Genomic DNA, 23,483 nt, shown 5'->3' with positions numbered 1-23,483 from the left:
AAAGAATTTAATACGCAATGTTCCTTGTTCATATTTGTACGAATTTCCACGAAAGAAACAGTCGTGAAACTTCTATGCCGACGTAAAATAAGGAATTAGTTTTTTGTGCATTGAGGCACACCACGATCTTAACGCCTGTGACTTGTTGAGGTCAATGATCTTTACGTAAGTTGTAATTCTGAAAATCAATCTACAGTACCGTTTTTCCATTTTATTAAGTGTTTAGGGAAAATAATCAATTTTTTGCCCTTAAACTATATGCAATGTTAACTGCAAGTTTATTTTACAATATTATAGAATTTCTTTTTCACGATAGCACTGAGAATTTACCACGGAACAGTAACAAAATCAACGAGAATGTTTGTAGATAACATTTGCACTGCATGTTTTATTTTACCGACAGTAATTCACTACATGTTAACATAGGTGTCACTACGTTACTGCTATTGTGAAGAGTTTTCTTATACAGCAACTTTTGTTTGATAAATACAGATTGCATTGTTTCAAAACACAACAATTAATATTTATGTAAGTTGCATGGACAGTTATTCTGGTCAAGCCAGAGCTATTATCTCCTTTTCTTTGTGTCTAAAAATACGCTAAACGTAAAATAATTTAAAATTCCAAAACGTGACAGAATGATATATATTTCAATAACTTTCAAAGATAATCATTCAAAATACGAAGTAAATATTCATAATATTTTACTAGGTCGAGATAATGATTACATTTCAAATTCAAAAATTCAATATATCGAAACATGGATTTGTTCAAATTTTAACAATTTTAATACCCTTTTTTTTAAATAAACGAATTTGTGAGGAAACAGTCCATGGTGTTTCTCACTTTTAAATTTGTTACCACCTGTTACCACCACGCGATAATAATCGCGGTTAAATTCTCGTGGCCCGATTCGCCAGGTGATTGCCATTTGCCGCGTGGCATTTCCGAAAACGCACGAAAATTGTCGATTGGACGAAGCTGACGCAGTGAAGCGCCAGTTGCATGTCGGACTTCGTTCCGGTAGTATCGTTGCTGTTGTTCTTCGGGTCGGTGAGTAATTTTGTTCTAACACATGCGTTCTCATCGGGTATACCCGCTAATTTCTTTGTAAAACATACTTCTTGAGTTAAAAGAACTCGACATCTTTTGCATTCACTTCCGTCATCTTGTATCTACTAATATGTTGTTTATTCTCGATATTAATTATTAAAACCTGTTCTCTTGTCAAGTATATATAACTTCGACACGTTGAAGCAGTCATAAATATCGTAATTTATGCCATTTTTGTGGTTAACGTTTATTGGTTACCGTGTGCAATATCCAATTCTTTTCTTCTGTGGAACTTCAACTTCTGCGTTGGTTTCTTAAGTTGATGTGTGTATACTACTTACAATTAGATACAGACCCGGTGATTGTATCGAATCATTATGCAATTCGAGAAGGTGATACGGGCTCAGTAGCGTTCAGAAAGTTAGATAGAGAGTGATAGAACTAGTGTGTGAACGTTCGATCCTTACGGTGAAAGAACACGCGTCGCGTTTACGCTGTTTTGTTGATTTAATATCGATTTTGAAATCGATCGATGTCATCGATCGTCCGTGTTGCGTCCACATATGACGCACGTGTTTATGTTTACATATAAACTACGTGTCAAATATATATTGAGGAATTAAAGAAGATGTAGAAAATCAGCAGTATAACATTTTTTGTATACTATATTCTTTTTATTCATGTTTTCGGTAATATTATCATTTGTTATTGTTTTTAAATTAATTCAATTTTTTTATATCCAACAAAAAAAATTCTGTGAAATTTGTAATTTCATGTTTTCTAGTAATTGACGAATACCGATATTTATTAACTCGAGCGGATCCAAGCATAAAAACTCGTGCTATTTAAATTGTTTCTTTTGTCTTGTTACTTCGGTTTTTCCGTGAAAATAATTAAGGGTAGATAACGGTGGTTACGTACGCAAAGTGCTGACACAAATATGATGTATTAAGGTCTCTTCAAACACATGCATTCGTGCTTTCCAGCAAGATAAATTTCTTATATTGAAACTACTATTTCTTTAACGGTTAATCGAGTAGTCTTGGCAATCTTAAGGGAAAAATTTTCAAGAGATAACTGTTTATCCTAATGAAATCTGTAATTCAAGCAAAATCGACGAAACGACCCGTGAAAATATTCGGCCAAAGACATCTAACAATTTATGTTAATTCGTGTAAAGTGGTGTGATAATTAGTTTAGGAAAATGTATCATACAACTTCCATGTATCATCCATGAAAATTTCATGTAAAACAAGCAGTTTCAAGTGTTTCATCTATCCTCAATGAGAACTAATTAGCCTCAGCACCTTTGCCGTCAGAACTAGCTCATTTATTCACCATTCCTTTTGGGAGTAAGAATGTTTAATTAAACTACGTTTCTAAGCCATAAATTAGTCGTGTCACTATGCATCATTTATCAATTGAAAGTAAATAGGAACTGTGAACATTTGATCGAGGTATTATTTCCCTATCTTTTACTATCACTTCAGATTGTAAATGCTCAATCACTTAATGCAACTTCCGTAGGTGGTGTGCACTGTGTATGCTTGTATATATGTATATACAGTGTTCTACGAAAATGATCGGCACTGTTGAAGGCAACAGTCATTACACATTGAAAATTGTGAAATGGTAACACGCTATGTACAGGGTGTATCAAAAGTTTTTATCTTTTTGATTTTTTAAATGATATATTACTGCTAGTATTTTTGGCTATAAATCACGCGTTACAATTACAAGCTGTTCACCTCTAGTAATATCAACCATTTTGTTGTATATAAATGGATACCTAGAATTCTTAATTTACAAAGTAAACGATTGTATCATTTAGTGAGTCCTATTGACCGATTGAATTTGCACTTATTATTCAGACACACGTTCTAATACAAAAACGTATTGTACTGCTCACGAGTATCTTTGAACGAGACACCCAGTATGTAGGTTGGTAGAACGTCAATCAAACAAGCGTTAGGCACATATTTTACATTGTGTTATGGTTACGTTGGAACTCGGTGGTAAAACGTGTGATATTTTTCATCTGCGACTGCAAGAGGATTAGGAGAGTGGAACGAAGGTGCACAGGTGCGTGAAAGCAGACGATTCAGCACCGGTGAATTAGCGTGTGAATCGTGTGCTGCTTCGTTCACCGTGAGTGTATCTGATAGTCGCGGAGAAAAAGAAGAAAATCCTTGTGCGTGATGAAAGCTCGTTCGGGTTCGTCTAGCGTCGTGCGAGGATTCGTGCTGACGAGGCACTTATTTGAAAACAATGTGTTTTCTCCGACTGCACCTACTTCCCCCTGTATCGTATTTCAAACTTCTGTTTGGTCACGTGTTTTCGACCGTTGAGAATCTGTTTGAACAGTAGTAAATGTGTCTTAAGTAAATTTCTTTTTTTAAATATTACATGGAAAACATGATGTCATTAGCTTTGTTAGTATTGGAAACGTACCATATTTGGGCGCCATTATTTCTTTTGAGTCTGCGCGTTATTAAATCATCATCTGTTCGAGTAACCAGTTCTTCTAATGTAAACGCAAAGAGGATCGGTGTCAGATAGAAACTCGATCGGACATCTATGCTCGTCCGATATGTTAATGAAATCCGTCTCGATCAGCTGACGAATTAATTATGGTACAAACACCGATGTGTCCTTAATCGTGACACAGCAACAAGGCTAACGATTCTATCTGAAGTCCTCGCTCGTACGTACGGTCACGTGATTCACTAGCAACACAATTCTTTCGTCTCACGATATCAACTCACCTATATGGGAACGAACGATCCTTTTTCCGCGATTACGTAACACAGTCTCGGTTGCCAGTGTAATTATCCCGACAATGCGAAAGGCAACGCACGACAAGGACTTTTTGACATACAAACGAGTTATTAACGGATCGACATTATCGACCAGATTTTTGCTCGTCATTTTTCTATGATTAGTTCGAATTGCATGTGCATAGGTGGCGTACGATTTTTCTTATTAAAATCGATACGTGTCGTTTAAAATGGTTGCATTTCCGCATGTGATGCATTTCCATTATAGGCTTTCTAAATGTTTATATCCTCTATGACATGATTAGTATCATTTCTAATACGGGATCAATTACTATTTCTTAGGCACAATCTCATAAATTATAATCGAACTGACGTGAAAAGTATCGGACGCGTGTTTGAGAGTAAGAAAGAGAGAGATTAAATAGCGCAGTAAGCCAACGTATATTCGAAATCACATCCTACGATTCAATTTAATCGTTGAAAGCGGTTGATGACGATGATCGCGCGAAGGTTGTTCCAATTAATATTAAACGGCCTGCGAAATGATAATATGTACTACCGTACGTGAGCGCACTAACGAACAAGCCGGGCTGTATGGTACTGTGCTCTCGATGTGTCTACACTTTACTGTAAAACAACCGACAAACGTAATTTAGGTATTAAAAAAATTGTTTCTCATTTATTGTGAGTTTTGAATCGTTTATTTTAAATGTATACGAAAAAATATATATGATAAGTACTATAAAGAGCAATACGAGTGTCTGCAGATAGCACTGCATTTCGAGTATCGAAATTTTCTTTTTCTTCGATCCTGTCCTTTTGTCCAGGGAGACGGGTCGTTGGCCGTGCTTTATGGTCCGAGGTGCCAACGCTCCATTCTAATGTAATCTCCATTGTAAGACTGTTGTCGAGCCTCTTACCTCCATGCTCTGTCATCCTGCGTTCTTGTTTTGACGCGTAAACCTGTACCTAATTATCGATGCTTTTTAACGCTTTAACGCTTCACACTATGACCGACGTAGTAGTCAAAGTGTTAACTACCGTTCTATACTAATCTCTTATCACGAGGATGTGATAATTTTAGTGGATGTAACACCCAAAAATTCTTCGGAATATATAGTTATGGTTATATCTATGCTGCAACATAGTAACAATTCTAATTGCTCTATGCCACGTGTACTGTCCATCATCGTTCATAGGCCGTGGGTTAGCGGGTGAAATTACGAAACCGGGCAAAGCGTAACGTCTAATTACACAGTAGTGACGCAACGCGTGGACGCAATGCGTAATGAGTATATTCGCAGAAGGTAAAGTAGCTGTCCCGAGTTCGTTGACCGTGACAACAGATAGGCGGCTCTTACTTTCTCGCGGTGACGAAACCGAACAGCGCCACGGAAAGAGTATGTCTAGACGTAGCCTCGGGCAGAGAGTCGTCGATACGCGGGGGAAAAACAATGATTCAAGGTGCACTTACCTAGTTTCGTATGCCAAGTGCCACCTACAGACGCGGGAAAGACGCGCGTGTCCCGACTGGTTTTTTCTATTTTCAGCGTGGTTCAAGCGGTGGTAAACGCGTTATGTACTTTTTTTTGGCTTTGTTCTTGCTCGGTTATTCTATGGTAAAATTTCGTCGGAAAACACGCGACCACTGACGCGTGTCTCCCTGTTCCTGACCGGCGGTTCCACCTGCCGTTTCCTGCTTCCCTTCCTGATTCATTCATGACGTTTCATCGTGATGCGTTGTTCGTTGCTTTTCATGGCGGACAAAGTGACGATCGACGATCCAGCGTATCGCCGTTTTACTATACATGTAGAGGAGAAGGTGAACGAACCGGGCGATTCCATCTTCGATCGTTCTTTATTCTACCGATGCAGAAATTCTCTACTTGATTCACGTTACCGGGATCTCGATTAACCTTTTACGGAATAATTTTTTTTAGTGTTTGTTAGCTATTTATTTTATTATGTACATGTATTATCGTTTACAATTTATTCCCACATGCGTTAACATAACGGTGATTATTTTCGTTGACTAGCAATGGGAAAATTTATAGTCGATTTGCAATTAGTGATAAATGATGTCATTGACATTTTCATAAGTCATTCTAAGGTAGTAACACATACGGAAATCTGAAGATTAGCGTAATGCAGTTCTTGGTTCATGTTTCAAGGATCGATGCAAGGATCTACCGGTTGCTTTTACCGTTACGATACTCCTAACGGGATGCTGGGAATGCGACGACGAAGCGAACTAGCCGAAACCATTCCTTTCACGCGCTCTCTAGATCAGCCATGCGAACGATCAGTTAATATTTGCAACGAATTTTCATCTATCGACATTTAGTTAATTTTAATATCTCTTGCTCGATATTAACCGTTTACAAATATTTCATATAAATAACTGTACATATACATACATATAACGAGAAATGTAGGATTTCTATTAGAAAAATATAACGATTATTGACTGAGAAACGAAACTAGGAATATTGCATAGAAACTGTCGATATTATCGTTTTGAGCTACTTATTCAGAGCATTAACAAAATAGCCGTGGTTGCAAAGTTATGCGATTCACGGTCATCGGCAACCAGTAATCAGTCTAACGTGATTTAAATGAATTAGTAGCCGTGAAGAAAGCGGCTCGTGTTTAGTGCAACGGAAATCAGGTACTTGGTATCTGTATTTGTGTTTATTACCATGCAATTAATGTTCCATTAATGTGTTACATCTTAATGTTGCGTGATCACATGTATGTGAATTAAAATATAGTAATACGTGATTTCGAATTTTTAAAACATTGTGCTAAACATCGCAGACACGCAAAAATAATATTAAAATACTTAAAACAACACTGCTGGCTCAAGTTACGCTCGAAATTTCCACGAAAGAAATTCGATCGGCTTTTCCGTGCCGGTGCGAGTTATTCGCCCGTGATCTCGCGGGACAACACGTAATGTACTGCACGAAAGAGCACCACTTTGATTCGCAACGGCGTTTTCAAAATTTTGTCACGGTGGCGTGGCGTTCGTGTAACAATGATGCACTGGCACGTGACGACCTTTGCTCGTTCAGTGACTGTCATTCGTCTAACAATATGTATCTAGAAAAATATCTCCCCACCAAGGAAATGAATATTCATAAATCGTTAAAAAAATCGTTTCAATTTATCGGTATTAAATATTTACTTTCCTTTGTTTCTTATCTATTTTATATTTGATAAAAAAAATGCAGGTGAAAAAGTAGGCAAGGTCGCTTACATGTAAATCGTACCAGTGATTCACCACCTACAACATCGTGCGTCTCTTATCTACATCGCGATAACGACCGATACAAATTCAGAAATTTCGAGCACTTGCATTTCGTCAGTGTTCAAGAGCACGTCGAATCAAAAAAATCAACGTTCGTACAGGTTCGTAGTTTTTTTTTTTTTTTTTTTCTGTGTAAAATTCTTTCGGTGTAGTTCCATTGTGTCTCACGTGAAGTAACGCTATTGAAATTTGTCAGTATACATATGTATAGGGACTTATTATTTTGACACCGCGACGTTGTCGCGCGTACGAATCTTACGGTCTTCGTTAGGAACCTCTTCCGAGGGTCGTCTTAAATCCTCATCGAACGGCTTTAACGGTGGCACTTTAGATGCTTCTTCCATCAATAATACGGCGCGAACCTATTCCGTTTACCATCGCCTAATCGGCCGCGAGATAGAAGCAACGGCTAGTAGCTGTGAGCCGTTACTTTTATTTACCATGATTTGTCCGTCTGGCATTATTGAAGGCAGTAAACTCGCATAAAAATAGAATTCTTTTGTATCCTATGAACTGCTGAATACATAGATGGAGTAATAGGTGAAGTAGCGTAAGACGAAATTCGAGACAGAAATGATCGATAGTTTTCTTTTGTTTCAATAGCTTTATTGTTTTGTATTCTTGCTTTTACAAATACAAATTTCTGATGAAAAATTTTCTGGAACGATTTCTTATCTCATGAGACATTCATTCGAAACAGTTGTATACGTTCATTTACGATAAAGAGAGACGTATTAATTATGAAAAGGAAAGTGGAATTAGGTTTTGAAAAGAAGAAAGTGAGATCATGGAAAAGTGTTCTTAGCAATAAATGAAAGAACCACTAATAATCTTAATTATGTGAATCGTTCTGCACTTTAAGAGATAATTCATCAATTGTCCGCGATGAAATGCGATATGTATTTTTCCCTCGTAAACATCAACCGTTTACGTCACGGCACATGCGCCGAACAATTTTCTTTTGCATTTGCAATCCTGCCGCCGGAAACTTACAGGGACTGTTCCTTTCACCGGAAACGTTCGTACATTTCGCGGGAGAAAGTGGCAAGACCGCGGACGAATTCGTAGACGATACGCTCGTTCGTCGTACGTTTTTGGCGTAATAGCTTTACACATACATATGTATAGTACGTCGAGGATAGCTCACGCGAGACCGGCATAATTATGTATGTACGCGCGGTCAAGCACCGTTGTTGTTTCTTACTATATAATTACTTGTAACGTTTAAAATGGAATCATGAGTGCATGTTAACAGAAAGGAGCATAGTATATCGTTTCGTGTATGTATGTATGTACATGATGGACGAATGTCTGGGATTATATATATTGTACTGAAAAGTAAGAATATATAAATTTCTCTTTTATTCAAATAGTTTCCTTTCAGTGATATTTTGGTGATTACAGTCCTGGGATAAATTATCTTTTAGAATCATATTTATTATTTTAAAGAATTCTATAACCTTCAATTATTCATCAAGGACAACTTGTTATTCCTTCAAATGATTCACGCGTGACTCAATATTGTATAACTAAGTATATACAAATAGACGATCTCTTAGATATTTGAATTAAATAGAACAGTGCACGAAATTCATTGAATTATTACGCATTGTGTTTGTGTGGTTGCAGAGCGTAGGCCGATATGGAGAACCAGCAGGTGTGGGTGCGAGACCCTCAAGATGGTTTCATAATCGGCAAGTTCACGGACATGGTCGATGGGGATGCGTTAATCGTGCCGCTGAATCCGAAATATCCACAGCGCACCTGCCCCCTGGACGAAGTTTATCCTGCTGGCGAATACACCAAAGACGTCGAGGACAATTGTAATTTCTTCTTTCATCTATGCTTTTTAAAAAAATGTCAGATTAAATTCTACAGAGTTAGATATGTATAATGATGGAATATGTATTCACTAGATTTATATGAAAACATGGACTATGTTTCACGGCCATCTTCTGTTAGTAACGAACCTTTAGCTCTCGACGCGGCGACTCTCTCTTTTTTCTCACTTTTGAAAATCTACTTTCACCGGTTTGCTCTGTTTTCCATGTTCCCAGGCGCTCTGATGTACCTGAACGAGGCCACGCTGTTGAACAACATACGGACTCGTTACTTCAAGGATAGAATATACGTGAGTAATTGCGCTCTATTTGCGGCCAACCGTTCAAAACAATTGGGGGGGTCGCTGAATGGTCTAGACTCTAGGAGTCTAGGAGAACGAAGCAGATATTCTGGATGAAAGAAGAAATAAAATTATGGAATAACTAAGAATACAATTATTAATATACAAGATATATAGAACGCTGAAGTAGAAAAAAAAATTTCTTTATCGATAATTTTATTGATACTTCACAGACTTACGTGGCCAATATCTTAATCGCTGTAAATCCATACTGCGAGGTGAGAGATCTTTATTCCACTGAAACGATCAAGGACTATAAAGGAAAATCTTTGGGAGAGACACCTCCTCATGTATTCGCCATTGGTATTGGAATTTTTTGCTTGTTAATGTATGGGATTGGGAATTAAGGAATTAATTCGTTCCTTGCTTTTTCAGCTGACAAAGCGTTTAGAGACATGAAAGTGTTGAAGCAGTCGCAGAGCATCATCGTTTCCGGTGAATCTGGGGCAGGCAAGACTGAATCGACCAAGTATCTGCTTCGATATCTTTGCGACTTGTGGGGATCGACCGCTGGGCCGATCGAACAGAAAATTTTAGATGGTACAATTTGTATAAAATAATATACATATTGTATACAAATCAAATATAAAGAAATAAGATGTGTTCGTTATATTTTTTGATTATTTTAGCAAATCCGGTTTTGGAAGCTTTTGGAAATGCAAAGACCAAACGGAATAATAATAGCTCGCGTTTTGGTAAATTCATGGAGGTGCATTTTGACTCGAAGTGTCAAGTTGTAGGCGGTTACATTTCCCATTATCTTCTGGAAAAATCGAGGGTCTGTCTGCAAAGTCCCGATGAGAGAAACTACCACGTTTTTTACATGATGTGCGCCGGAGCTCCACCGGAACTTCGTGCGAAACTAGGAATTACGAAACCGGACGATTTCCACTACTTGAAGAACGGTTGCACCCAGTACTTTTGCAATGAGGAGTCAGAGAAGAAATTGAACGACGTACAAAAGAGTCGTGATCAAATTACGAAAGGTAGCTTGCACGATCCAATTCTGGATGACGTTGAGGGATTCAATGCCATCGATCAGGTGAATATTACAACTGTCGTATAGTGTTAAATAGACTATTGATATTTTTAAGCTACTAATTTTTTACTTTCTTACAAAATTTTTAGTTGAACATTGATAATTATACTTATTTGATATTTTCCCTCTTTTTTTTTTTGCCGATTGGATAATTTTTCCAACACAGGAAAAAGCAACGGTAACTTGATGGTTTTTTAACTTAATCATCAAGCACCTCTCATTTTGTGCAATTTTTAATTTTGCTCGTTTTTCCATGTTCTATATACTTTTTATTCCCATACCTTTGTATATACATATTTTTTGACACGATAGCGATTACTATTTATTTTTCCTTTAATGACTTCTTAATGAAGGCCCTGACGAGACTCGGTCTAACTGAAGCGGAAAGAATGGAAATTTACACGATGGTTGCCGCCGTGCTTCACCTTGGGAACATCATGTTCGAGGACAATCCTGAGGATACGAAGGGCGGTTCCAGAATATGCGCCAGTTCTGAGAAAGCGGTGTTAATGTCTGCAAAATTACTGGCTGTTGATCCTGAGGAACTTAGACAAGCCTTAGTGTCAAAAGTGATGCAGACTAGTCGCGGTGGTATCAAGGGAACGGTCATTATGTAAGTTCATCTAAAGTAAGAAATATAAGACCGTTAATAACTGGTTCATTTCATTCTGTCAGGGTACCATTGAAAGTTTACGAAGCAAATAACGCCAGGGACGCTCTGGCTAAAGCCATTTACAGTAAACTATTCGATCATATTGTGGCTCGTATCAATAAGAGTATTCCCTTCAAGGCCTCCAGTTATTACATTGGTGTCTTGGATATTGCAGGATTTGGTATACATTCAATTTTTTATTTATTTTTTTTATTTAATTTTTTATATGCTATTTACTTTTTCTATTTAATTTTTTATATGCTATTTACTTTTTCTATTTAATTTTTTATATGCTATTTACTTTTTCTATTTAATTTTTTATATGCTATTTACTTTTTCTATTTAATTTTTTATATTGCATCCGTTTAACTGCATGGCACACATAAAACCTTATTTATTCACTTTAGTATAATATTATTATTATTTCTCTTTACAGAGTATTTTAAGGTAAATAGTTTCGAGCAGTTTTGCATAAATTACTGTAACGAAAAATTGCAACAATTCTTCAACGAGAGAATCTTGAAGTACGAGCAAGATCTCTATGCAAGAGAATCTTTAAATGTTCCAAAAATATCTTACGTGGATAATCAAGATTGTATCGGTGAATATAATGCATCCTTTCGATCGTTTCACGGTGTGAAAGTGAAGTTCTACTTCGTTTTGTATAATTTTCAGATCTAATTGAGTCGAAAAACATGGGAGTCTTCAGTTTGCTAGACGAGGAATCGAAATTGCCAACTCATAGTTTCGCGCATTTTACCAGCGAGGTACATCGTGTTTGGAATGGTCACTTCAGGATAACATTGCCGCGAACGTCTCGTTTAAAGGCTCACAGAGAGCTACGCGATGACGAAGGATTCGTAATTCGTCACTATGCTGGTGGTGTTTGTTATCAAACGGTATTTTAATAATAACATATTCTATTAATTGTTAGAAATTGTTTTATTATTCATATAATCTTATATACTTTCTACGGTACTCTCTAACTTTTCCCTTCTTAAAAATCTCGAACAATTTTTCTCATTTCCAGAACCAGTTTATAGAGAAGAACAATGACGCTCTACATGCCTCCCTGGAAGCATTAATTCAGGAGAGCAACAACAAATTCCTCAGAACGCAGTTCGCCAATAATTCTTGTCAAAAAGGAAAGCTCACTTTCATCAGTGTTGGTAGTAAATTCAAAAAGCAACTGGGAGAACTGATGGATAAATTAAAGAGCAACGTACGAATCTTCTTGAACCATTTATATTAATTATACTGGGGTGACGGTGAACAATTAATGCATCAAATTTCTCTTACAGGGAACAAATTTCATTCGTTGCATTAAACCTAACAACGACATGGTGGCCTATCAGTTCGACGGAAATAGTATTTTAGGGCAGCTTCGTTGTTCCGGTATGACGTCAGTCTTGGAACTTATGGAGCATGGTTATCCAAGCAGAGTTCCGTTCCAGGAACTGTACAACATGTACAAATCCTATCTTCCACCAGAGTTGGCTAAATTAGAGCCCAGGTTCTTCTGTGAAGCGTTACTTCACAGTTTAAAATTGAATAAGAAGGACTTCAAGTTTGGAATCACCAGAGTGTTCTTCAAGCCAGGAAAATTCGCCGAGTTCGACAAAATTATGAAATCGGATCCTGAAAACTTAAGAAAATTGGTGGCCAATGTGAAGAAGTGGCTACTGAAGTCTCGATGGAACAAAATGCAGTTCTGCGCACTATCCGTAATCAAATTGAAGAATAAAATCATTTATCGTAGGCAGCACTTAATTATTTTACAGAAAACCGCGAGAATGTACATAGCCAAGAAGCAGCACCGACCTCGATTCAAGGGAATTAAGATGATTAAGAACTTGAGGACGCAGCTGGTTGGTATGGAAGAGACATCAAAACAGCTAAAGAATCGTGAAAAGTCTATGAATGATATAAAGAGGCTGCAAAATGATCTGGATGTAGCTATTAAGAGGATCAAGATCAATGAAAGAATAAAACCAGCCGAAATTGATTCTCTTTACACGAATTTAGTTAATCAAATGAACAAACAAATGGTGTCGAGCAGCGGAAGGAGGAGGAAGTACGGAAGAAGAGGGAAGAAGAAGAGAATAGAAGGAAGAAACACGATATGGAGATAAGGAGAAAGGCTGAGGAAGAACAAAAAAGGAAACAAGAAGAGGAAGATAAAAGAACCGCTGCAGTTATACAAGTGCGTAATTTATGTTTTTATCAAAGAAAAATGTTTTATCGCTTTTCAAGCTATATTACTTCTCTTCGCTTAGTTACTTCAGTTACTCAGTTACTTCTGAAACGCTTAGTACACTAAAGCCGGGTCTTACATTTCTTTTGAAGGCACAGATGGAGAAAGAAGAACTGGAGGAGAACCAATATCGTGATTTACTGGAGCAAGAAAGAAGGGACCACGAATTGGCGGTGAGATTGGCCCAGGAATCGAACGGACAAGTGGAGGATTCGCCGCCACCAGTTCGAAGGTATTTTAGATTTTATTTTTTTTTCTAATATTAATTGGAAAAAAGTAGAGCGAGTTACACTGGATATTAAGCATATTTCGATCGAGAATAAAATGTAGCAAAAGTTTAACGAAATTATTAGTAAAATGTAGCAAAATTTTAACGAAAAAACTAGTTGATCATTCAAAGAATTTTCTCTCAAGCAAACAAATTTTGATTTTGTTCTGTTGAACATGTATGTATAGCGGTTCCGATGTACGAGTACCATCGAACAACAACAGGCTAGCAAGGTATCGTAAAATTTGTTGAGGTCAACTGTACGCATAACTAACACTAACATAAGTAATAATTTTGTTGTGATTAACTTATTAACATGTATCCTTTTCTTTTCCTTAACACTAAAAGTGTTTGGCCCTATCGTTTATAGATTGAATGTTTCAAAATTTCTTTATATATATAGCGTTCACTTGTGCATGTATTTAGAGTAAAGAATGCACGACATTACGCTTGCTATGTGTGCAAATTTTGAGAGCAATACAACTGTCTTTAAAAATTCTGTAAATATTCTTTTAATGTAAAATATGTTCTAAATAATAAGTATTGATTGATTTCTTTTGAAACAATAGATCGGAGCAGGTGCGGAACAACCAGGCAGCTATGGCCAATAAAAAGTACGATTTATCTAACTGGAAGTACTCGGAATTAAGAGATGCTATAAATACATCCTGTGATATCGAACTGTTAGAGGTAAACGTCATTTGTAATTATTGGAAAATTGTAAAATAAATTAAATCCAGGTACCATAACAACCGATATCGTATATTTTTTCCTTCCATAGGCTTGTCGTCATGAGTTCCATCGAAGATTAAAGGTTTACCATGCATGGAAGGCTAGAAATCGCAAGCGAACGTCCTTGGATGAAAATGAAAGAGCACCAAAGTCCATCATGGAAGCTGGTACTACTTAATCACAATTTTACTAGTTGAAAACAACGTATATGAATCTTTTATGCTATATCAATGTATTTGAATTGTTCGTTTCAGCTGCTAAAGCACCAAGGCCTCAAGTGAAACAGTCCATAATTGAGTCTTCTCAGAGATATTTCAGAATTCCTTTTGTAAGACCAGCTCCAACCGGTCAACAAGACAATTCCCATACATCTGGTAAACGAGGTTGGTGGTACGCGCACTTTGATGGTCAGTATGTTGCTAGACAGATGGAACTTCACCCTGATAAAGCACCAATTCTTTTGATAGCAGGTAAATCAATAATTCTAATGCATTTGTATTAGTTCTAATCTTATCTTTATCAAGTATTCATAACGCTTAGAACCTAATCTAACCTTGTATTACGTTATCATTACGCTGTTTTTACGTTCAGTTATCACTCTAATTATAAGAGAAAGCAATATGATTGTTATCTGAAATAGTACTTTAGGTTATCAGAGGGAAATTATTGTTTCTCAAAGGTATCGACGACATGCAAATGTGTGAATTGAGCCTAGACGAGACTGGATTGACTAGGAAACGTGGTGCTGAAGTGTTGGAGCACGAGTTCAATCGCGAATGGGAGAAATATGGGGGCAAACCGTACCTTCCTCCGTGTGACCGTAAAAAATGAGGCAATCCATCAAATAGTTGTTATAATATAGGCTTTACGAATTTTTGTATCGATCCACTTTTAAAAGTGAACCCATAGCACAGTGCCTTAGAATTTTTGTGCCTTTCACGTTTAAAGGAAAAGGCAAACGTTTTGAAAGCACGATGTAACTATGTTGATTAATTTTGTTATCGATTATTAAATTCTTAGAAGGTATGGAAGGATGATTGGATCCATGGTGGATCTATGGATCGATGGACGTGTAGTGTGTACGTTATGTACCCGGTGCATTGTAGAATGTACACGGTATTTCGAATCAACAATTTTGGGTACGCTTGGCAGCAACTTTTTAACGTGATAAATCTAATTGTTCAGTATTCGAAAGCAGTATACATTAATGTTGAAAAGGGAAATACAAACGTTCGTCGAAAAGAAGCAAGATCTCATTAAATTTCAATTTACCTTACTTCTCCTCTTAGAGAAGGGGAGAATGTGTTGATTCATTCCGTAAAATTTTATTTGTGGTATTAAGGTTGAAAGATCATGGATTTTTAGCATGTAAACTCTCCTTTATATCTTGCAACAGAAAATGCGTCATGGTTCCTTCGATTAATATACAGCTTTGTTGAAGAAACTATCTCCGGTTATGCGTTTAGATGATTTTACTATTTATAAAGTATATTATTGCACATTTAAACACGAGTGTAGGTGCGCCTTTTTTTCTCGTGGACATAAGAATCAAACCTCAACGAAATAAACAGTATGTATCGATCAAGTATGTTTATAAATAAATAACATTCGCTCCATTTCTCTTTTTCACGGTTAAGGCAACGTTATTTACAGCTTTCGACAGTAATATTTGCTTCGTATTGAATAGTAAAAAAGTCATATCGATAGAATGAGACTCTAGATCGGAGGTATCCACCCACCAAAGGCTTTTTCCAGTTCTTTTGCAACTGCTAAACAAACATGATCCTGACCGTGTGCAGATGTCACCTGGAATATGATAAATATTTAAAAAAAAATATAGTAAATGTACTGACCATTGCCATAAAGTCAATACAGAGCTTCAGAGTAAAGAATCAAGCGGGTCGGTCACCTGAATTCCAACCGGTAATCCAGTTTTAGTGAAACCTATTGGTACACTCGTCGATGGCAATTGCATTATATTGGCAAATGCGCTATAAATGTTGGAATCGATTTGGAAGAACATGAGCTGTGGATAGTCTGCTACACGAGGAAAGGTGGGGCTTATTATCACTGCGTTACCTCTCAGCTCATTCTGTAAGCAACACAAGAAATGTCTGAAGATATTCGTGCCAAGAATATACACTGTTTCTTTCGGGTGAATCGTTTAATTCGTACATTCACTTCTTCACGGATTTTCTCCTTGAGCTGTCGAAAATGTTGCAGCCTCGAATGTGACACAAATCCGCCTGTGTCTATGAACAATTGCAGGAAAGCAAGCATCGGTGTGTACTGTGATAAACCAATGGTTGCCTTTATGAATTCAAGAAAGGCGTTTTTCTTTACCTGAAAAAATGATCATCAATTCTTCTGAGAGTTCAAGTTTTTATAAATATAATAATTTGGAAAATAGAAATTATTCTTGTATTTTAATTGTTATTACCTCTGGATTATCAATATTTAGTAAATTAGGCACCTGCAATTCGCTGGCTACAGCTATTACCACGGGGAACATGTCCCGTACCCATTTCTGTGGCAACTGAAACATAATTCAATAAACTTTTTTCAATTCTGATCTGTTTAAATGAAATATTTAAATTCGACTTTGTAAATACAGTAAAATAATGTTATTACTTTTTCTATATGAGCACCCTTCTCTGCGAGATAACTCTTGGCTTTATGAACCGCTTGTCTAATATCCGATGTAGTCGATCTTATACCACAACTGCAACCAATATTATCCAAATAAAAGACTTTCGTATGTTTTAAGTCAATTGGTTCAATTGGATGCAAAGTTTTCTCAGATTTAGAACTCAATATTTTCATGGCTAAGCAAAGATCCTCTACGCATCTTGCTAACGGCCCGAGTACCAAAACTGGATTTACCTTAACATCACCGGCTATGGGGAAATGCCCATCAATAGGGACAAGACCTAAGGAAGAAAGTACACTGATTAAAATGATTAAAAAATTATTTAGAATAATATTTAATCAAATGTAGCCCGGTAAACTAAATGAAAGATTGTTATTCCTGTTATTATAATACCTGGAGTAGGTTTATGACCAAAAATGCCAGTGAAGGAAGCTGGTATTCTTATGGAACCGACCAAATCGGAACCTATACCAAGTACAGATGCTCCAGCACTAATTAACGCAGCCTATAATAATAGAAGAATAGCGACGTAAAACGGAATATCATACTTTTCAAAATATGATTTAAAATATCATACTTTGATCATTACCTCGCCTCCTGATGATCCTCCTGGAGTTCTTCTCCTGTCATGTGGATTCTTTGTGGTACCAAATAGGCGATTGTAACTGTGCACAGATGTGCACAGTTCTGAAGTGTTGCTTACTAGCAGAGGAATTGCTCCAGCATCCTTAAGCAGTTCCACTGCTGATCCATCTTCTGTAGCCTTCATTCCTTTCCTTGACAGTAAACCTCCAGTGAGACTCAATCCTAATTCAAAAAAGGATTTTTTTCTTTAAACAAAATATAAGACAAACACAAGATAGATAAATCACTTGAAACATTTATCATCTGAAAGTGTTTCAGTACTAAATGCTATCAGACCTCTAGCTATTGAAAGCAATTTCAGTGCAGATTTATGATTACCTTTAAGGGAGCAGCTTTCTTTGATAGTGACCGGCACTCCATAAAGTGGTTTCTCCGCTTCCAACGTTGCAGCGACGACTTCTCCGCACTTCAGTCTTGCGTCACATGTTTTCGCGTCAAGTACGGCCTGCTCGAATCGGTCCTCTATCACTGCGTTTAGTAAAGGATTCACTTCCTTAACACGCTGGATATATGTTTCCACTACTGTTTGGCTAGAAAGCTTTTACCAACGCGGCACAGTTAAAAAATTATAGCTGTCTATGGTGTAATTAATTTAAAAAAAAAGTCGAGTTAATTTGGAAGTTTCTTTCGTGAGGGAAATGCAGAATTATTAGCAAGAGGTTAATAATTAATGTTAAAATGGTAGGGTTGGTGCATGAATAGCGTGAATTAAGTGATTCTTATGCAAGCTATTTACTTCTCCGTTTCTGATCTTCTTGGCCAACGTGGTCGCGCTTAGTTTTAACAGATGATTGTTAATTGGCGGTATACCGGGTAGTTTTCTGTGATAAATCAGCATGAATATAGGACGGAGAATGAAGCACACGAAGTGCAGCAACGCTACTATTACAATGGGTATTATTTCGCTCATTTTTCCTGAAGCAAAAAGTCGACCTATAAAAAAAGAGAAATATATACATATATACCGATTTGTTCAAAAATTTTGGAACATAATAGAAAAACAAGTTATTCAAATAGTAAAGCAATTTACAGGCCACCCTGTATTTCTTACAGAGAAATTTTCAAGAATTTCTAACCTATAAGGAACTCTGAGAATTCTCAATTTGGAAAATCATTGTCAACAATCGTTATTCTAAGAGCTCTGAGTAATGTGTACTTTGTAAAGATCCATAAGAATTCTCTAAGAGTTTCAAATCTACAAAAATTCTTAATCTACCATAGACTTCTACCATTGTTAACTGAAAATTTACAAAGGCATCCTTAAGAATTTTTATTTACAAGAGATTTTATAAGAACCCCTAATGTTACAAAAACCCTTCATACATTCATATTGGCAAGGAGCCCGCGCATGCGCAAGCAATGCATGAAGAGAACGTGAAGAAAACATGGCAACGGCAAGAACGCAACGTATCGTTGCGTCGAACAATTTGTGTGCGTGCAACCCCTTCGTAATTACCGCTCATTAACCCACTTGGATGTTCTTCGATCGAGCCGCGAATCGTTTCTCCATTCGTCGATCGATGATTCGCATTTCGACCGCGTAGGAAGCTATATCGTCTCTCCAATGACCGCATCCCGCCATTTCATTTGATTCGAACCGAATCAGGTATACCAACAGCGTGTTTACGCACGTTGAATGCACGAGGCATGATCGCGTAAATTAGTTTCCGTTGATCGTGAGGCGAATGGGTCATTGGAGATTTGCCCGTTGACTTCGTTGAATGTTGATGATAGAAATTTGGCTGTGTGAAGACAGGTGAAAGAGAACGGAGATTGATGATCCTCGTAGTATCATTGGCAGTTACATGTGGTTGTTTGTAGAATTGTTATAGTTGTTCTAAAAGTTTTGGTGTGTTTGCTAAAGAATGAAGAGAACACAAGAGTGAACGGAAAAAGGAATTTTCATGGAAAAAGATGCAATGTTATTGTTGAAGTGTAGAATGAATTTGAGGTTAGTGCAAATTGAAAGTACAGACTTTTTTTTTGTTACAAGGAAATAGAATTATGGATATTAGGCTTGTAAAGGTAATAGACCTCTGTAAATTCTTTTTTCTATAATTTATAATATACATATATTGTTTGTTTTGTTTCCATTGTCTTTCTACAAGCATATGGTAGTTCTATTTATACTTTATGTCATTTCTATTTATATTGTTCGAATGTATATGCAGATATTTTAAGGCGCAGGGTTGTATTTTATTAGGTTTCTTATCACGATTTGTGAAATCGAAACGTAACGTCGTTATTCGACGTCGTTGGAGGTCTATTACCTGTTCGTGCATGGGCGATCAACTGGCAATTTATACAGAGTAGGATGTTTAGGAAATGCGTGTCAAAACTTTAGGGTATCACGTATCGAAAAAATTGGGTCAAGCTTTGAAAGCAAATTTCTCTACTGATTAGTATTTATACAAATGCCTGAAAAATGAAGGAAACTACAAAACTAAAAGTTGAGATATTTAGTTACCTGCATATGTTTTAAAACTATTCAAACAAGAGTGTAACTTTATCGAAGAGGTAAATTTCAATTACAAGAGGGAAAAAACGGTTGAACAGATATTTAAAAGCAAGTATTTTGCAAGAACTGGTCTCGTCGATTTTAACGTTAGTGTGAGCCGTACGATTAACTCGATACAGCTCTACTAGCTCTTTAAGGAAACGTAATACGCGTTAACTCGACGAAACGATGCGTTCAGTCTAAATTCCGCGATGCTTGCGACATACCGCGTATACATGAATGTTCGCACTTTCGTTTGTACCTAAGCGCGTTCGATTGTTCAAAATTTTTCATTTGAATTTCGTATATCTAAAGTATGTATATGTTTGAATATTTCGAATTTGATTGTTTTGAATTTAAATTTTGAATAGCTTGAATTTGATTGGCTGAATTCAAATTTAAATAGCTAGAATTTGATTAGCTGAATTTAAATCTTGAATACCTTGAATTTGATTGGCTGAATTTAAATCACGAATAGCTTGAATTTGATTGGCCGAATTGAAATTTGAATATTTCGAAATATTTCGATTGGCTGAATGTAATTATTAGAATTTGAACATTTAAATTCGAATAACTTGAGTTCGAGTCTTTTTCAATTTAAATATACGAATTAGAATATTTAGAAATAGAAAAGTAGTTATCTGGATGCTTTTGTAGTGCATCATCGTCGACGATTAAATAGATGTTCACTTTCAATAATCGACTGTTTACATTCACTTTAATCTCAGTGTTACTCCTATTAATTATAATAATAATTTCTTTGTTACATAAGTAAGATAATTATAATTAAATTGGTAAAGGCAAAGGTCGCTTACAGCTTCTTTTATACTTAACCTATAATTACAAGTAACTCGTCATAATTCACTGATTCTTACTTCACTGATGCTCTTTTTTTCTCCTTAATTTTTCTTCCCTGCAAATGCATCAATCATGCAAACTAACCGCATCTACGCATCATAACGAGGATAAAAACACGAATCACGAAGTGTTGTGTAACTAGTGAAAATTAATATTATTTATCAAAAGTAAACGGTCAACAAATTATTTACAATCACACATTATCACATGTTTTCGTGTATGTTTCTCTGAATTTTATTTCTTATGATTCGTGTCAATTTATTCCATTTTTTCCACCTCGAAATTATCTCTAGAAATATGTACATAACTCCGTAACTCCAATGGTAAATGGTTAGGTTTGAATACTATAGTCTACCGGGCACATGTGATGCCATTTATAACGAAACCTTGTACCGGAAAAATTGGATAAAGACGTTTGTTTCAATGCAAATGTGAAGCTTAATTCGATGGAAAATTTTTACACAGGGAGGTGAGATTGAAAATAGATTTCACGTGAATATTCAACATCCTGTTACAATTATTCATAAGAAGCGCGGTATCAAAACAATTGTGTAACATTTCCTTAAAAAAGAAAAACCAGTTCTCGAAAATGAAACACCCTTTGTATGTAACTTTCGATTTATACATAAATGGCAGTAGAATTTAACGATTTTCAGAGTTATTTCGTGGGACATTCAGGTTAAATTGAAATAAAACACTATTATTATTTAAAAAAAAAAGAAGAAAATTGTACAATGAAAATGTACTCGGTATATCAGATTAATCTCGATTCTGTTGTTCGTCGTTGTAAATGAAACACTCCGTATATTGTTCGAAATTAACCAGTGAGATTCGTTTATTTCGTTCATCTCGCGCGAATCTGAATACGTTCAAGTTGATATCTCGGTTCGTCGTAAGAACACGGAAAACCTTGCATATTAGTCAGAATTTATCAGCAAGATTCATCTGTTTTCTTTGTTTCGCGCGTCTTCAAGAACTGAGGAAAGTCACAAGAATGGTTTTATTTTAATATGCGCCGAAATAGAACGGAAGATTTTTAGCGAATAACCTGAAAACAAGGAAACTGCGCGCGGTTCCACCGGCGAATGTTGCACGTCGGAGAAAGTTCGACGAAGGATGTTTCACAGAGTAATTAACGTTCTTGCTTACCTGTGTCGGTGAATCTTTTACGGAGGATAATACCGTCCGACAAATGAAAATATTAATTATCTTCCCAGACGCTGTAATCACTCTCGATTGGATTATCCAACAGATCAACCGATCATTTCCATAGTCACATACTAATTGGTATCAGTCAGTTATGAAATTATTATTAGGATCGATTCACATTTATCTGTTTAATACTCTTTGTACAAAATGGAAGAAAATAGGAAAACAGCGCAGTGGATCTTATTCTCTGTAAGTTGAAAACATCAATTTGCAGCTGAATTATTGATTAAAATTCGAAGTTTTCTGTTACGAATCGTAGTCCAAGTGGTAATTTTGAAAGAAGTTTAATAAACTGAGAGCTAGATCTGTTTCTTCAGTTTTTCGAAAATCAGATCCAATGGATTTTCATTAATTCTGTTAAGGACTTTGAGCCAGCCAGCAATGATATAATTGATTTTTCAAGGTAAAAACGCGTTTGTTGAAGTGTGTTTTTTAAAAATTTATCGACGTAATTCAATGTTTTTTCCTTTTTTTAATGGAAAAAAATAGTAATACCGTCACTCGTTTCGCTTAATATGCGGGTAAGTGTAAGAAGGAAATATCAATTCGATAAGTAAGATTGTAATACAATGCTTCTTTATTATTCCCTTTTTAAAAACACCAGCGATGGTCGATTACTTCACACTTTAAATAACCTAGTTAATTCTGCGTTGCACAATACGATGAAAATGTTCCGAAAGTTTCGAAATTCAATTCGAATATCTGTTATAATTACCGTGCATATATTTGCCACGCATTTTACCATGTATTTTACTCGCCGAAGAAAATGAACTCTTTCTCTTCTAAACTTAGAAATTCCGAATTGTAGAATTTTCAAATTTGTAAAAATTCCCAAATTAAAAAGAGAAAATTCATCTCTTCGCCGACAAAAATTTCTCAATTTTTCAATTCCGAGAAGAAATTGAAAAATCTCGAAAAATTCCGCAGCAAAACCGAAAGCTTGCAAAAAACTTTAATTCGTCCACTGAGAAATTTCATTCTTTTCAAATTCAGCTTAAACAAAAATTCGCTCGTTTGTCTTGATTGTGCACAAAATGAAAATGTCTACCTTACCTATCGAGCTTACCTTCCTTCGGTCCTTTTTCTTCTCAAAAATGAAAGCTCAGAATTGCCAAAAAATTGCACGGTGTCACAACGAAGTTTCGAACGTAGTGAAAAATCGATGGGTTTCCTTCTTTCGAACGTGAATCCGATCGACCGGTCCTCGAATTTAAATAGCTCGCCTCGGCCACACTACTTTCCTCCACGAACACTCAGACGTAACTGAAAGATCTCGCGATACAATCATACCTCTGCAATCGTAACCGCGAGGAACGTGTTCACGAGGGTTGCTTTGACTCACGTCCCATTATTTCCT

At 36.3% G+C, this 23,483-nt stretch overlaps 2 protein-coding genes across 4 annotated transcripts; one reads left to right on the top strand and one right to left on the bottom strand.

Moving 5' to 3' along the window:
• The first annotated feature begins 995 nt into the window (after positions 1-995).
• On the top strand, positions 996-15,546 carry LOC108576394 (myosin heavy chain 95F-like). Its single transcript, XM_017939376.1, is given in 19 exon segments — positions 996-1,053; positions 8,770-8,963; positions 9,198-9,271; positions 9,496-9,625; positions 9,698-9,862; positions 9,952-10,364; positions 10,715-10,974; positions 11,037-11,194; positions 11,450-11,614; positions 11,689-11,912; positions 12,044-12,235; positions 12,315-13,065; positions 13,068-13,216; positions 13,360-13,499; positions 13,724-13,768; positions 14,105-14,225; positions 14,317-14,434; positions 14,522-14,737; positions 14,947-15,546. Coding segments are annotated over 18 exon segments (3,654 nt in total). The 5' UTR covers positions 996-1,053; positions 8,770-8,782; the 3' UTR covers positions 15,099-15,546.
• A 61-nt stretch (positions 15,547-15,607) lies between these two features.
• On the bottom strand, positions 15,608-23,373 carry LOC108576408 (fatty-acid amide hydrolase 2-B-like). 3 transcript variants are annotated; one of them, XM_017939399.1, is made up of 10 exons: positions 23,180-23,373; positions 18,299-18,495; positions 17,881-18,100; positions 17,507-17,724; positions 17,311-17,422; positions 16,899-17,197; positions 16,708-16,803; positions 16,443-16,610; positions 16,177-16,359; positions 15,608-16,073 (listed from the first exon to the last, which is right to left on the bottom strand). In XM_017939399.1, the coding sequence occupies exons 2-10, from the start codon at positions 18,470-18,472 to the stop codon at positions 15,984-15,986; spliced, it is 1,560 nt and encodes a 519-aa protein (XP_017794888.1). In that variant the 5' UTR covers positions 18,473-18,495; positions 23,180-23,373; the 3' UTR covers positions 15,608-15,983. The 3 variants fall into 3 exon arrangements, with proteins under 3 accessions (XP_017794888.1, XP_017794887.1, XP_017794889.1); XM_017939398.1 differs by having other exon boundaries at positions 23,193-23,373; XM_017939400.1 differs by lacking the exon at positions 23,180-23,373 and adding an exon at positions 22,067-22,232.
• Between the last annotated feature and the right edge of the window lie 110 nt (positions 23,374-23,483).

Source organism: Habropoda laboriosa, unplaced genomic scaffold (assembly GCF_001263275.1).
Source record: "Habropoda laboriosa isolate 0110345459 unplaced genomic scaffold, ASM126327v1 scaffold291, whole genome shotgun sequence".
Classification (NCBI taxonomy): domain Eukaryota; kingdom Metazoa; phylum Arthropoda; class Insecta; order Hymenoptera; family Apidae; genus Habropoda; species Habropoda laboriosa.
Note: the sequence above shows the minus strand (reverse complement) of the source record. Positions and strands in the feature narration are given on the sequence as shown.